Source organism: Oncorhynchus mykiss, chromosome 7, assembly GCF_057628025.1.
Source record: "Oncorhynchus mykiss isolate SJ-2025 chromosome 7, ASM5762802v1, whole genome shotgun sequence".
In the NCBI taxonomy this organism is placed as follows: domain Eukaryota; kingdom Metazoa; phylum Chordata; class Actinopteri; order Salmoniformes; family Salmonidae; genus Oncorhynchus; species Oncorhynchus mykiss.
The window spans coordinates 48,598,435-48,615,457 of NC_143028.1; the positions used below are offsets into that span (position 1 = coordinate 48,598,435).

At 41.3% G+C, this 17,023-nt stretch overlaps 1 protein-coding gene across 3 annotated transcripts in view; it reads right to left on the reverse strand.

Moving 5' to 3' along the window:
• The window catches only part of LOC110528004 (immunoglobulin superfamily member 21), a 274,749-nt gene that overhangs the window by 12,902 nt on the left and 244,824 nt on the right, over positions 1-17,023 (reverse strand). For all 3 annotated transcript variants that reach the window (XM_021609767.3, XM_021609765.3, XM_090241215.1), the window contains one exon: positions 13,156-13,651. In XM_021609767.3, coding sequence (XP_021465442.2) covers positions 13,156-13,651 — 496 coding nt within the window. The remainder of the gene's footprint in view (positions 1-13,155; positions 13,652-17,023) is intronic.

Genomic DNA, 17,023 nt, shown 5'->3' on the forward strand with positions numbered 1-17,023 from the left:
AGTTATTCAGGAACCTTACAATTAATAAAATTCACACTTCTCAATATAAATCACAATGTGCTTGTTTCAATTGATGAGCGAAACTAAAATAAATAAATAAACAGATAAATGACCTAAATTCCACCCATAAATCACGTCACAAAGTGTCGGCTGGAACTAATGAAGCATGCCTTTTCTTGGGCAGACACTGATTCTTACCCTGCATCTGGCTAATGTATTAGGAGATCTTCCATCACATTTGAAAATATCTGAACAAAAATATAAACACAATATGTAGTCCACCTGACTGTGCTGCTGCTCCAGTTTCAACTATTCTGCCTTATTATTATTCGACCATGCTGGTCATTTATGAACATTTGAACATCTTGACCATGTTTTGTTATAATCTCCACCCGGCACAGCCAGAAGAGGACTGGCCACCCCACATAGCCTGGTTCCTCTCTAGGTTTCTTCCTAGGTTTTGGCCTTTCTAGGGAGTTTTTCCTAGCCACCGTGCTTCTTCACCTGCATTGCTTGCTGTTTGGGGTTTTAGGCTGGGTTTCTGTACAGCACTTTGAGATATCAGCTGATGTACGAAGGGCTATATAAAATAAATTTGATTGATAGTGTTGGTCCCATGTTTCATGAGCTGAAATAAAGGATCCCAGAAAAACTAACAAAAAGCTTATTTCTCTACATTTTTTGGCACAAATTTATTTACATCCCTGTTTGTGAGCATTTCTCCTTTGCCAAGATACCTTGTGGTGGGAAAAATAAAATGACACTCTAAAATGTGCAGTTTTGTCACACAACACAATGCCACAGATGTCTCACGTTTTGAGTGAGAGTGCAATTGGCATGCTAACTGCAGGGATTAAATGTTAATGTTAATTTCTCTACCATCAGTCGCTTCTAACGTCATTTTAGAGAATTTGGCAGTACGTCCAACCGGCCTCACAACCGCAGACCACGTGTAACAACGCCAGCCCAGGACCTCCACATCTGGCTTCTTCACCTGCGGGATTGTCTGAGACCTGATGGAACTGTGGGTTTGCACAACCAAAGAATTTCTGCACAAACTGTCAGAAACTGTCTCAGGGAAACTAATCTGCTTGTTTGTTGTCCTCAACAGGGTCTTGACCTGACTGCATTTCGGCATTGTAACTGACTTCAGTGGGCAAATGCTCACTGAAGTGCTCTTCACAGATGAATCCCAGTTTCAACTGTAATGGGCCGATGGCAGACAGCGTGTATGGCATTGTGAGGGCGAGTGGTTTTCTGAAGTCAACGTTGTGAACAGAGTTCCCTATGGTGGCAGTTGGGTTATGGTATGTGCAGGCATAAGCTACAGACAACGAACGCAATTGCATTTTATCAAAGGCAATTTGAATGCACAAAGACCCATTGTCGTGCGATTCATCCGCAGTCATCACCTCATGTTTCAGCACGGTAATGCGCAAGGATCTGTACACAATTCCTGGAAGCTGAGAATTTCCCAGTTCTGGCCTGCATACTCAGACATTTCACCCATTGAGCATGTTTGGGATCCTCTGGATCGACGTGTGTTCCAGTTTCTGCCAATATACAGCAACTTCGCACAGCCATTGAAGAGGAGTGGGACAACACTCCACAGGCCACAATCAACAGCCTGATCAACTCTATGCAAAGGAGATGAGCATGGTCGTCACACCAAATACTGACTGGTTTTCTGATCCAAACCCCTACTTTTTTAAAAGTTATCTGTGACCAACAGATGCACTTCTGTATTCCCGGTCATGAGAAATCCATAAATTAGTGGCTAATTCATTTATTTCAATTGACTGCTTTCCTTATATGAACTGTAACTCAGTAAAATCATTAAAATGGTTGCATGTTACATTTATATTTTTGTTCAATGTACAGTATATCAAGTCAGGTGACCCTTTTAGATAACATGATCTCCTTCCTTCTACTTCTGTTACTATCTTCCAGAGATGTGAATTAGAATTAGATTGTGGCGTTACCGCCACGATAGATGCAAGACAAGAGAGAAGCTTGTCAATACATACCTCAATGACAACAACGACTCCCTACAGTTGCTATGTTGAAATGAAATGGATCTAAGTCAGGCTACCTAAATGTGGAAAAACAATTATCTGAAAGAACTGGACAGAACTGGGGAAACTATAGTCCAGCTCTTGCATTGAGTTAGGCCTAAAGTAGACATATCAATTATCAGCCCTAAATGAAAGATTTGACATTGAATCAAGCTCATCATACACATCAAAATTACAGTATTACACCATAAGTGGTCTCAAGTCCATGATGAAGATGTCACTTGTCCAGTTACCTGGGGAGTGTGATTGCTACACTGTCTGCTTCCCACCTCCCACTTCCCGTCCGAAAGGTATTTTCAGTACTGGTGTCATGGCGTCACAGTGCTTGCTGGCACCGTTGAGAGGATGATGGCTAATTTCTGGGACCCACTCCAACAACGACAGTTGGCGTCCAACGTCATCACCTTTGAACAGCATGCAATGTGACTAACATACTGCGGCACCTGGGAGGGCATTGGCCTCACAGGGAAATAAGCCCTACTCTCCCAAGATGTTGACCAGCAACCCAACCTCCTCACTGGTCAGCCTGGAACTGTTAGCACTGTGGGATGGGTCAGTGGACACACAGTGCTCTTAGTAAACAACAGCGCTCTCTGCATCAGGTGTGCTTTGTGATTCAGCCAAACATCAGCAGGCCTAGCTTCTGACTCTACAGATTTGGATGACTGTCGATAACTCAGAAATAGAGAACCTGCAGCATTGTCTGGTTGAGTTGTAGTCGAAAAATAGTGATGGAAGAAATGTGAATGATTATAAAAGCCAGTGATAAAGATGCGACTAGCTTGGCGTGTTGATTCAATTTGACATTATCCGTATGGATGGCTGTATCTCACAGGAGGGAGATGTCCAGGACGAAACATTAGCACAGAAGTACTGGGGTCACTGATGCCAGGAGAGGTGTGGCGACTGATGAAAAGTTGAATTTACAAAATGTATGTTACTATTTGCTCAACACTATAAGGATTGTTTTAGAGTGTTCTCATTTGTTCCAAACTCATCCCTCTTGAAGGGGGTGAGAAATAATTGTTAATCACCGTATATTGTTTGAATTTTTATTTGCAATGATGCTGGATGGTATGTTTTTTTGTTGTGCTTGTTTTTTACTTGTTTCCTTTTGTCCATTCAGAACTTGTGTCCACTAACTCATCCTCCATTTGGGTCAGATAGTAGATGGGATAATTTTGTTGGCTATTTTCTATATTAATGATAGGGAAACTTTATTCACAACTCTTGTCATGAGACATTTACTGCGTAAACTGTATTTCTCATACATTGTAGAATGTTGGCAAGTTGAAGTGTGTACTTTCACTGTATTGCAATTTGGAATGCTTTCCAAGGCTTTCTCAAAGAGTGGGGATTCATCGAATTTGCAAACTGACTCCGATGATGGGCCTGACTTGTCCAGCTAACCCACACCTTCTGATGGAGGTGATGGAGGATTCCACGATGGGACAGCTGAGCATTCTATGCAGGGCACCTCTAAAGACTGTCATTCCACCCCGGTGGGACTCTACCTTCTATGAGGAGAGCTCCAGGACTGTAACTGCCATGGATGAGCAGTTCATGCAAGCCAAGCTGGGGGAGACCATCTTCTTGAGTGCCTCTACTGCCTTGGCCAAATACACATACACCTGGGACTTGGTGTATCTCGCATGCGTCTTGGCGAGCCTGCTTGTGGGAACTATAACACTGGTTCAATGCTGTTATTTCACAACTCAAAGGTTCCAAACGGGGGATTACTGTAGTTGATAAAAATAGAAAGAGTGAACAAATGTGAACGATGATGAAGGCCAGTGACGAAGAGGTGTCTAGTAACTAGCCTGGCGTGTTGATTCAATTTGGCATTGTCCGGATGGATAGTTGTATATTTGCATCTCACAGGAGAGAGCCATACCTTTGCTGTGGCAATATCCAGGACTAGACATTCCCATGGAAGTCCTGGGGTCACTAATGCCAGGAAAGGTGTGGCGACTGCTGAAACCTTGAATTGGCGAAATTAATGTTACTGTGTGAATTAAATTGTCGTGTTTAGTTTGTTTCAAGAGCTTGTAAAGAGCTACACAATTTCGATGTCTCATTGCATTGTATGTTTTCTGGTTGATGTATTTTGGGTTGACTGGTTATCAGGCACATTCCTGTTGTCTGTTCATAACATTCACATTTTGTTTATAAGATTATAATCTGGATGTGTTGCTCCTGCCTTTTATTTTCACTAGGAAACTGCCAATAAATCTTAATTCAGGTTAGGATGTACTGCTTGAATTTGGTTAAAAGGGCAGTGAATTCACTCATACTTTGAGGACTTGTTAGCAAGCTCGTGTGTGTATCAGACACACATTTCTTTCTCTTAGAGATTATTCTGAATTGAAGACATGTGTAACCACGTTAAATCGTATTTAGCTGATAGTAATTTACTCTGTTATTCTGTAACACATAATGTATTTCATGTACACTGTAATTGTTTGAGTGTTAATTATTTCATGACTAATACATCCAATTAGTTGAATTGAGTAAATATATTCCTAATATTACAGAGTGATTATTTGATTGACTTTACAGTCATAATTTAGTAGGTCTATAGGTAGTTGTTATTTACACTACACATAGCATATGCTTGGGTTCCACCTTGACATCCCTGATCTACTTGACTCAATAAATTAATGCTAGAACACTAGTTGCCAGGATTAGCTATTTGTATCTAGCCTCTTAATAATTGCACAACGGTGCAAGATTGACACATGTTCATTACAGTCATACTGAGTCGGTGATGCAAGGATTCGCACAGGACTTGTTGCATTAATTCACATAATAATGGAGTCAGATTGATGAATGTACACATTTATAAACAGGGTGGATCGAACACTGAATGCTGATTGGCTGACAGTCGTGGTATATTAGACAGTATACCACTGGTATGACAAAGCATGTGTTATTTTTCTAATTACGCTGGTAACCGGGGGTTTGTGGTATAAGGCCAATATACTACAGCTAAGGGCTCGACTCCGCGATGCGTTGTGCCTTAGAACAGCCCTTAGCTGTGGTATATTGGCCTTATACCACACTTCTTGTGCCTTATTGCTTAAATATAGAGTGGTTTCACTGTGTGGGAGAGAGAGCGAAGACATAACAAACAATTGAAAAGGGGTGACTGTGGGATCATTGCGTCATCATCAATCCAACACTATCATTCATCTCATACATCCAACCCGCAGCCTGCACTGGACTCCTTACAATACCAAGATGAGAGTGTGATAAATATGGAGATGAGACACAGGTGAACATAGAGACACACGCACGCACAGATGCATGCATGCATGCACGCATACGCACCACAAACATCAACACAGAGACAGACACTCTCAAACTGTACACCAGCCTTCCTGAAATAGAACATCTGCTCTGTGATTATCACGGTAAGGGGAGGAAATGGCTGGTGGACGCAGGCATGGATCACATTTCAGCATCATATATGAAATTATAATTCCTCCAGTCTTTTCATGCTGCTGAATAATAGATCATGCAAATAAAAGGAGTACAGTCCTTTTAATTATTCAGATGCACTGAGTTAATGAATTCTGGAACTGAGGCGAATGGTGAGACCCAGGCAAGAAACTCATAGAGGTGTGGCCCATTCTGAGATGCTCCCAAGGCTCCATCCCGAATCAATTTGTAAGGCGCGCACAGAGCAGCTTGTTAATATTCATGATATGTAATACAACTTTGATTGGTTGCCAGAATGTCGCTCTGTCTCATTCGGTGTGCATACCATCCACTGCTTTCAAGTACATCATTCGCTAATGTTCGGTCCCTGGACAATAAAGTAGACGAGTTCAGGGTGAGGATCTCCTTCCAGAAAGACATCAAGGACTGTAACATACTCTGTTTTACGGAATCATGGCTTTTTACGGATAAATTGTTCCTGTCCATTCAGCCAGTGAGGTTCTCCATCCGTCATGCGGATCGACAGGAAGAAAGAACTCTCCAGGCAAAAGAAAGGTGGACGAGTTTGTTTCATGATTATCAACTATCAACTTTAATAAACAAAATCTTAGGAAAACACTACAGAAATTCTATCAAGATATCTCCTGAGCTACACGCACAACAAGGACCCTGGATCATTGCTACGCTCACTTCCGTGAGCGTTCCATAGGGCCCTCCCCACCCTTCCTTTGGCAAATCAGATCAGGCCTCCACTCTGGTCCTCCCCACCTATAGGAATAAACTTAAACAGGGCTGCGTTCAGTAAATTTTTATGTTCTGGAACGTTCAATTGAATGGAAAGAGTGCTGTGATGAACGACCAGTTGAAAAACAAGAAGGGTTTGGGTTGCAGGTTGTGGAACGCTGTCAGCGTGGTCACTGCCCTTTACGTCATTCATTGCTTCAAGCCACACCTCGCCACACCCACCAAACCGGAGCAAAGGTACCTCAAAGTCTATTCAAGAACATACAAGAACGTTTTTGGGGACTGTGCTGACCAACCGGAATCTATGCTTCAAGATTGTTTTAATCACGCGGAATGGGAAAATGTTCCAGGTCGCCTCTGAGAACAAGATCGACATATAAACTGACTTGGTGACGGAGTTCATCAGGAAGTGCATAGACTATGTTGTTCACACTGTGACGATTAGAACCAAACCAAAAAGTGTGGATAAATGGCAGCATTTCCGCAAAAATGAAAGCGCTTTTAACCATATACAGGTAACTGGGAGCATGGATGTGTACAAACAGACAAACAGACCAGCTACAAACTCAGTAAGACAATCAAAGAGGCAAAACGACAGTACAAGGACAAAGTGGAGTCACATTTCAATGGCTTAGACTTGAGAAGTACAGAACCAGTCAAAACTTTGGATACACCTACTCATTCCAGGGTTTTTCTTTATTTTTTACTATTTTCTACATTGTAGAATAATAGTGAAGACATCAAAACTATGAAATAACACATACGGAATCATGTAGGAACCCAAAAAGTGTTAAACAAGTCAAAAAATATTTTATATTTCGATTCTTCAAAGTAGCCACCCTTTGTCTTGATGAAAGCTTTGCACACTCTTGGTATTCTCTCAAAAAGCTTCATGAGGAATTATTTTCCAACAGTCTTGAAGGAGTTCCCACATATGCTGAGAACTTTTTGTCTGCTTTTCCTTCACTCTGCAGTCCAACTCATCTCAAACCATCTCAATTGGGGAGAGTTTAGGTGACTGTGGAGGCCAGGTCATCTGATGCAGCACTCCATCACTCTCCTTCTTGGTCAAATATCCCTTACACAGCCTGGAGGTGTGTTTTGGGTCATGGTTCTGTTGAAAACAAATGATAGTCCCACTAAGCGCAAACCAGCTGGGATGCAGAATGCTGTTGTAGCCATGCTGGTTAAGTATGCCTTGAAATCTAAATACATTACAGACAGTGTCATCAGCAAATCACCCACACACCATCACACCTCCTCCTCCACGCTTCATGGGGGGAATCATACATGCAGAGATCATCCGTTCACCTACTCTGCGTCACACAAAGACACAAATTTGACACAAACTTGAACTCATCAGACCAAAGGACAGATTTCCACCGGTCTAATGTACATTGCTCGTATTTCTTGGCCCAAGCAAGTCTCTTCTTCTTATTGGGGGCCTTTAGTAGTGGTTTCTTTGCAGATATTCGACCATGAAGGCCTGATTCAGGGTGACATGTAGCCTAGTGGTTAGAGCATTGGACTAGTAACCGAAAGGTTGCAAGATTGAATCCCTGAGCTGACAAGGTAAAAATCTGTTGTTCTGCCTCTGAACAAGGCAGTTAACCCACTGTTCCTAGGCCGGCATTGAAAATAATAATTTGTTCTTTACTGACTTGCCTAGTTAAATAAAAATAAATATATATATATTTTTTAATCATGCGGTCTCCTCTGAACAGCTGATTTTGAGATGTGTATGTTACTTGAACTCTGTGAAGCATTTATTTGGGCTGCAATCTGAGGTGCATTTAACTCCAATGAATTTATCCTCATGAGAGCCAGTTTCATCATAGAGCTTGATAGTTTTTGCGACTGCAACAGTTCTTGACATTTTCCGTTTTGACTGACCTTCATGTCTTAAAGTAATGTTGGACTGTCGTTTCTCTTTGCATATTTGAGCTGTTCTTGCCATAATATTGACTTAGTGTTTTACCAAATCAGGTTATCTTCTGTATACCACCCGTAAATTGTCACACCCCCGATTGGCTCAAACACATTAAGAAGGAAAGAAATTAACTTTCCACATATTAACTTTAAAAAAAGCACACCTGTTAATTGAAATGCATTCCAGGTGACTACCTCATGAAGCTAGTTAAGAGAAGGCCAGGAGTGTGCAAAGCTGTCATCAAGGCAAAGGGTGGCTACTTTGTTTAACACTTTTTTGGTTACTACATGACTCCATATGTGTTATTTAATCATTTTTTTCTCTTCACTATTATTCTACAATGTAGACAATATTAAAAATAAAGAAAAACCCTTGAATGAGTAGGTGTGTCCAAACCTTTGACTGGTACTGTATGTGACAGGGACTCCAGACATTTACGGATTATAAATGCAAAGCCAGCCACAACGACGCCTCGCTCCCGGATGAGCTAAACACCTTCGCCCACTTCAAGAAAAACAACATAGAGCCGTCAACGTTGTCCCCCGATGGTCACTAGGATTGTGTGCTCTCATTTTCCGTGTCAGATGTGAGTAAGTCATTTAAGCATGTTAACCCAAGCCTTATCTTAAAAGAATTTGTAGACCAGCTGGCTGGAGTGTTCATGGATATGCTTGAGCGGTATACAGTATATACCGTATACCGGGGTATTTGGAAATAAACACGGGATGGTTTTTCAATAAAGTCAAAACTATTTCTTCAAAGATTTTCTATAAATTAGAATATTAGTAGTTACTTCATAAGTAAATACCTGCAGTCAACTTGTGCAATGCACTACATTATAAAGCTTACCGTAGTTCCCCAGAACAGTTGAGCCAGTCACGTGTTTGTTTGTTATAGCACAGTGGGAGAAAGCGGGAGATGGTGCTTCCATATCGTTCTGTATCTATCGGCAAATTTCTGTTGTGCGGCGCACATTAGGTGATGAAGTTACACTTGTGTGCAATTCACTACTAAATATTTGCCATCAGATATCTAATAATGGATTTCTGCCAGAAGTCAAAGAGCTCTGGATGAGTTATCTGTACAGTTGTCATTTCTTCCTACTAGCTTTTCCCCTCTGCTCCTTTCCTTCAGAAAAGCATGCATCACAACTTTGTTAATTTGCACAATTTCTCTAGTTCCCTTTCGCTTGAAAATGTCCACACTCAACCAAAATGGCAATCGGTAGCTATTAGCTATGCTTGTATTACTTTATGAGCTGTATTTGCTTGTCTTTGCAATTAGTTTGTTAGTTTTCACTCATTAGCATTTAGCTAACAGCGTCTATGTGATTGTGCTATTGGTTTGTGCTAATTTTGTTAGCATTATGGGAATTGAGGCCCAATGGGATTTTCTTATGTTTTTAGCACCACCTTGTGTGCTAGCCAATAATACCGTAAATCCCGGGATGAGAGAAGACCAATATGACAATATGATCATCTGGATACCACCCCAGCCTAATTACAGACATTCAATCTTTCAATATCCCAGTCTTTTGTACCCACTTGCTTCAAGATGTTCACCGTTGTTCCTGTACCCAAGATAGTGAAAGTAACTTAACTAAATGACTATAGCCCCGTAGCACTGACTTTGGTCATCATAAGGTGCTTTGCGAGGCTAGGGAACGACTATCACTTCCACCTTAGTCAACACCCTAAACAAACTACAATTTGCATATCTCCCCAACAGATCCATGGAAGACATAATCGCCATTGCACTGCACACTGCTCTATCCCACCTGCACATGAGAAATACCTATGTAAGAATCCTGTTCATCGACTACAGCTCAGCCTTCAACCCCATATTCCCTCCAAGCTCATCACTAAGCTCAAGGCCCTGGGTCTGAACCCCTTCCTGTGTAACTGGGTCCTGGACTTCCTAATGGGTTGCCCCAAGTGGTGAAGGTAGGCAACAACTCTCCGCCACGCTGATCCTCAGCACATGGGGCCCACAGGTGTACATGCTTAGCTCCTTCCTGTACTTCCTGTTCACCCATGTCTGGTTGCCCCCCATGTCTCCAACTCAATTATCAAGTTGGCTGACAACACAAGAGTGGTAGGCCTGATTACCAACAACGACAAGACAGCCTACAGTGAGGAGGTGATGGCCCTGGTATAGTGATGCCAGGAAAATATCATCACTGACAAGCAGAAATGGTCCCTTCACACAGACAGCGTGTTGAAGAAGGTGCACCACCGACTCTTCAACCTCAGGAGACTGAAAAAAATTAAGCTTGGTCCCTAAGACCATCACAAACTTGTGCGGTCAGCCCAACGCATCACCGGGGGCACACTGACTACCTTCCAGGACATCTACAGCAGCCAGTGTAGATGGGAAGGACAAGAAGAAGATCATAAAGCACCATTTAGAAGGCTGGAGACAGTACAGGTGCATCAAGGCTGGGAACGAGAGACTTAGAAACAGCTTCTACTGTATTTTCAGGACAACAAACACTCACAACTAGCTGGTCTCCACCCAGTACCCTGCCCTGAACCTTAGTCACTGTTATAGCCTGGTAATCTACCCTGCGCCTTAGAGACTGCTGCCCTATGTAAATAGTAATTGAACACTGGTCACTTTAATAATGTTTACATACTGTTTTACCCGCTTAATATATACTGTATTCCAATCATGGTTCATCCTATAGCACTACCACTGTACACACATTTTCTATTCATATACTGTCCATACTGTCTTTACACACCATTATATGTATATATATTTATATTCAGGTCTCTGGCATTGCTCGTTCTGATATTTGTTAATTAATTAATGAATACATATTTCTGGATTATGTGTATTGTTTTTTACATTTTTATTATTTATCATTTTTATTATTGCTTGGTACTACCACATTGTCGAAACAAACATTTTTCTGCATCTGCGATAGTATCTTCAAATCTGTGTATGTGACCAATAAGCTTTGACTTGATATTAAATCAGTGAAATATGTATTACTTATGGACAGTGCAAAAACTTCCCTCTGAGCACACACTGGTTGGATCAAAGTTCTTTCCACATAATGTCTATGAAATTATATTGAACAAACGTGGAATAGACGTTGAATTGACGTCAGTGCTCAGAGGGTTCCTTTTAATTTCCTCACCAAACACAGCTCTGAAAGCCAGGGCCAAGGGACAGGAGTGAATGACAGGTCCCAGGAGCAATTAGCTGGATTAAACTGTATAATCAAAAGATAGGTTCCGGCCCGTTTGGGGGAAATACTTAAAATGTGTCCAGTTTTAGATTATTACATCCAACCAGGATATTATAGATCATGTTTTCAAGTGGTGACATAATTCTAACCATACGTGATATTTACTACATTATATGAACACATGTAATTGCTATTATTACTACTCTATAACAACAGCAGCTCTCACTCATACTACCCCAGGTTCAATCTGCTTCAAGCAGGTTTAAGAATGCTTTGAATTTCAAGTGTACTCCAATTAAAATCAACAAATGCACATTTTCTGTTCTCGACTCTCAGGGTGGTGAGGAGGAATGTCTGCAGAAGCTGTTTTCATCCCTTTAAAGAACAAAGCTACTGGTAAATTAATGGCTTGAATCACAGCATAGAAAAACCTTGTCAAAATATGAAAGCCATTGACAGTTAGCAAGGCTTTCTCTGGGCCTACACCCCTCTGGGTTCAGAATATTTCTACCATCAACATGTAACAACAGTAAAGAGGAGGCTGTTAAAATCATAATTTCAGCAATCTGTCTTGAGAAGACAGATAATATCAGTATATCCTTATGAAATAGTTTTCCTTCCAAAATATGGCAATTAAGTATGTTCAAAAGCAGCTTTTTTTGTGTTGGAATTGTGTGGGCATATCCCAACAACAGAATGGTGTGGGCGTATACCGGTCATTAAAAATAATCATGCAAATAGACCTCTAATTGACCAGATCATCCTTCTCTAAACTGCTGATTTTCCAGCTCATCCTCCACAAGGAGATGACATCATGTTCTACGAGGAAATAGCAAGCATTTTTAAATGGTCTGTGTTTTTTTTTTCCTTCTACATTTTATGCTTTGGCCACAAATATGAGTATGGGACGAGTCAATACAATTATTTGGATGAGTTAACAGAATACTTTTAAAAGTGAGATTTTCACTGGGAAGTTACTTTAATATACAAGGGTAGAATTATAAACAGATTGAACGTGTATCATTTGCAGTATGCAGGCCCTTAAGCAGTGAGCTAGCTCGATGCTGACACATAGGCACTTGTTAGCCATTATTGGTAAATCCTTTATAGACCCTAAACACTGGTCCTTCTGTGATGGTTGAGTGTATTTCTAGCTCCGCTGTTGTTGTTGTTCTAACAGAAAAACTCCAAAAGCTTCACACAGTTAAAGTGTGAGCGGTTAGAGCCGCCCCATGTCTATCAACACACCACGGTGAGAAAGGGACACTAGCAGGAGGAGAAGGCCCCTCTAAAGGTGTGAAGGAGATGAAAGCTGGCGTTCTGAAGATATTAAGTGTGCACACAGCGTGTAACTTGTACCTGTATGAGCAGCAGCAGCTTCTCCTTACTGCACCACACTCCGCCCTCTACCATTTACTATTTTCTCAGTGAACTTAATGTTTCTGTTTATCATATCAGCACTGCATCGCCTCATCCAATAACCTCCTCCAATACAGGACATCACGTGGCTGATTGTGTATAAATTCTCATTTGACTTCCTTAATTCAGGTTGACTTCTTCAATAACGGTTGTGAGTTAACTCAATTTAGCTACAGACAGCTCGATTAATTGCCTTGTCAGTCACTACACAATTAAGCATCAAATGGAAATCAGTGTTGTTCTGAGTAGATTCGCGAGGGATACATAAGGAGGCTCAGAGATTGAGTACGGTGATGGGGAAACAAGGAGAGAGGAGTGGGTTAGGGGAAGGATATTTCTGTTGTACTCACCCAGTGTGACCTCTGTCTGCATGGGCATGGAGAGTGCTGGGTGCTTGACCTCACAGCTGAACATGGCGTCATTGTCCAGCTGGGGGTTAAGGGTCCAGGTGAGTCTGGCCTGCACCAGCACAGAGCCATCACTCTGGGAGATGTGGGTGTGACTGAAGTAGTAGAGTGGGTCAGTGCTCTGGACCCAGCGAGGGAACTCCCGGCTCACAACTGTCTCTGGAATGATCTCCGTGGCAGGGCTGGGCTGCTCCTTCTGCTGCCGACCCTGGGTGTGCTGGCCCGGGGTCCAACGACGCTCAGGGCTCTCGGTGAACATGCGGGCTGGCCGGCCCTCGGGGTCCAACAGGGAGAGGGACCTCTGCAGCTTGGTGTCGTCCAGGTCTCTGCTAATGAGTGGCCTGGCACCACGCACCCCTGCTGAGCCACCGCCGTCCTCGGCTGAGGGGTGGATGTAGGATATCACCTCTATCAACTCTCCATCCCGCTTAAAGTACACCTGAGAGAGAGAGACCGAGGGGAGAGGGGGAAAGATCGAGAGACAAACAAAAAAGGGTAAAGAGAGGAGAGATTTGGGTTGAATTACAGTATATCCTTTCCAATTGTCTTATTACAACCAGTTGTGATAATGGTATGTGGTTATTCAGTCACCAGTGAGCTGGTGAAGAGGAGATGTGTCAGATGTTTGCTCGGTGCTGGTGTTCAGCAGGGATTTTCAATGATATTACAGGAGTTTCCTTACATCATTATGAGGATATAATGATCTCCGGCTGGTTAATCTCTTGACAGGAAATTCAAGCTCCTATTTTAATACATAACCTCCAGATATTAGCTTTAAAATCAGGATGCAGAGCTACTGCCCTTGGCATCGGTAGTTGTGAAGCTCCCTACTCATACCGTGATTTTTGATTTTCACTTTTCTTTATTTGAAGAGAAAAAAGTAATCCGCAGTCAGTTACGGGACCTTTGGACATTTGGAACCAATTTGCACGAGATCAAAGTATCGTTACCCTATATAGTACATTTTACGCCAATGTTTGGATTTTCTGTTAAAGGGGATTGTTGAGGCATGCTTTGATTTGACGCCACCTCAGGGGCTTTTCACTCAGCTGTGTAAATAGCAGTAATTTGTGTAAACAACTGTGACGTAAGGCCATGCTCCTGGGGATTGACTCTGTATGGCTCCATGTGAACAATAGGGAGGAAACAGACAACCAACACTCTTCCTAACATGAACACAACACTTTCAGGTTTATAGGCTTTCACCTACAGCACATCATAGACAGTCCACAGCCATTGGTTAAACAATGATCAAGGGATTAAACTGACTCCTCCATATGGTGTACTATATCTCCTTGTGTAGCACAACAATGCATGTACAGTATCCATGCAAGTAACAAGATAATACAATAGTACTACAGTGTATATTGTACAGTAGTAACACAAATACAAATACAGAGCCTTGAATATAAATTAACTAATCAGTGCTGTGTTGACTGCACTGTGTAGGCCTATACCTGAAACATCAAGGGAGATAAAGAGCACTGTAGGTTCTGGTATGTACTGACCTCAACGCCTCCTAAACTGACTCCGTTTAACAACTTTCACAACTCTAGAGTATCAGCTAATCATTGACCTTACTCCCACCATCACCTTCTGTACTACCTACCTGCACAATAAAAAATAATTTTGTTTGGGTATTGTAGAAAACCAATTTGGTAAGAAATGTGGAGAAAAAGGATAATGTAATGAACTTGTGCTTGTTTGCTCTTGGGAAAAAATTGTGTGGGCTGTAAGCATTTAATTATGTCACTGGTGATGGAATGGCTGGCTACATTGACATTTAAAAAAGTTCTGAATCTATAAATCACCACTGTTTTGATCCAGAACATACAACAAAGACAAGCTCTATGATGTGTCATTCCTATTCAGAGAGGGGAAATATGATCAAGATTTGCAGAAGCAATGACACATTTGATGCAGTCCCATCTTATGTATCTACTCCTGACCAGTGTGGGGCACTATCTCTCCTACTTTCCCAAACAATGAAGTGAGTGCTGTACCCATTGTAAGTCACAAGGACTCAGCCAATGCTGTAAAAACTAAGTGTAGTGATCTCCAAGGTTAATACTACTGTACATTCAGTTTATTTATGCTTTCTTTAATTAAAATACTATACATTTTGACAGAGAAAACTGTTGCTCTCAAGGTTGTTTTGTACCAAAGGAATCTTTGGCACGCCTTAGTTTCCCTGCATGTTCTCCAAGACAGTAAGAGTGAGGATACCTTGTGTTAGGCCTGGAAGGTTTGCATCATATGAACCTCAGGTGCCAGTGAGAGAGCATCATTACACATGTATATACAATCCCATTATTATTTTAGATTCTTCTTTATGTTATCTTGAAGTGGCTCAATAATTCACACACAGGTACTGCATATGCGTGATAGACGGTACTCTCTGGGAGATAGAAGGCTTTAAAAATGGTTTCAATGATTGAATAGGAATTATTCTGTATTTTATTGGTTTACTATACGCATAGCTTACAATTACTACATAGTGGTGGGAAAAAATACCTTTTGTTACATTTCATGGATTCCCTTTTATGAAATCCTCGGTCACATTATGAAAGAAATACACTGATCACTCTAACGTTGCTTTAAATTTGTAAATGCACCTTAGGTAGAAGAGGTAGAAGATATCTTCATATTCACAAGTCAAACTGATCCACCTACCTAAAATACCTAACCGTCCAGTTTCACTTACTTTAGGTTAGGCCTAATCAGCATGCTCAAGGCAATGAAAACCCCATTGTTACAGAGATGTCTTGAGCAGGCAATTATTTGGGGGGGTCAGCATATGAGTCTTGCTGCTGGCTGTAATTTAGACAGTGGGCAGTGGTAGCTGTGCTGTAATGAGAAGCTGTTTGTGGTTTTCAATGGTCTTTATGCATGGCCCTTCACAGTGGAATTAAGTGATTATCAATCACGCCTCTGTTCTACATCCCCAAATGCTTCAGACAATGGAGTCAGAGCACACACCACCTGCTTCAGTCGGATTTGAGAGAGCTTCGACAAACAAACAAGGAAGTCATTCTGAACGCCCGCCAAAGCGCAATGCATTGGTGGTGGCAAAATTAAGCTGGTGCGTGTGCGACATGAGGTAGGCTCTGCATTACGCCTGTGAATAGACATTGATGAAAAGCACCTGCACTTCAGATAGTGCCAGCCTTAACCCCCTGGCCCTAACACCTCGACTACAAAGCTCATTTGAAACATAACAATTAGCGTTGAAAGGTACCGGTACCTTACCAAAGTTACTGGAATCTTCAGTAATTTTGGTAATTAACAGACAATCTATGACAATCTATCATAACTTTGGTAATTTATACTTGACTAACTTAAATAAAATAAAATAATAATTTTAAAAAATATATAGTATTCATTTTGTATATCTGTGTCCATATTGGCCATGAGTGGCTGTAGATAGACTATTTTCTCTTGAACCATATGGTCTAACGTTTTACTTTTTTCACAACTGCTACCAGTTTGATGCCAAAACATTTACAACAAATACATCCTGACATACTAAAATAAATAAAAATGTTAAAATATATATATAGATTTATTTAATGTTGAAACCCTCACATTAAATACCAATGATATTCACTAAGTTGATGCTTTATATTTAGGATATTGTTTAACAGCTCTGTCATTCTACTTTTTTTATTTGAAAATCATCTTATTTAACTATTTCATATATTTTACATGTGCTGAGGCCACAAAGAGGGCCAGAAAGAGCTCCTGAGTGGCGCAGTAGTCTAAGGCACTGCATCTCAGTGCTAAGGGCGTCACTACAGACCCTGGTTCGATC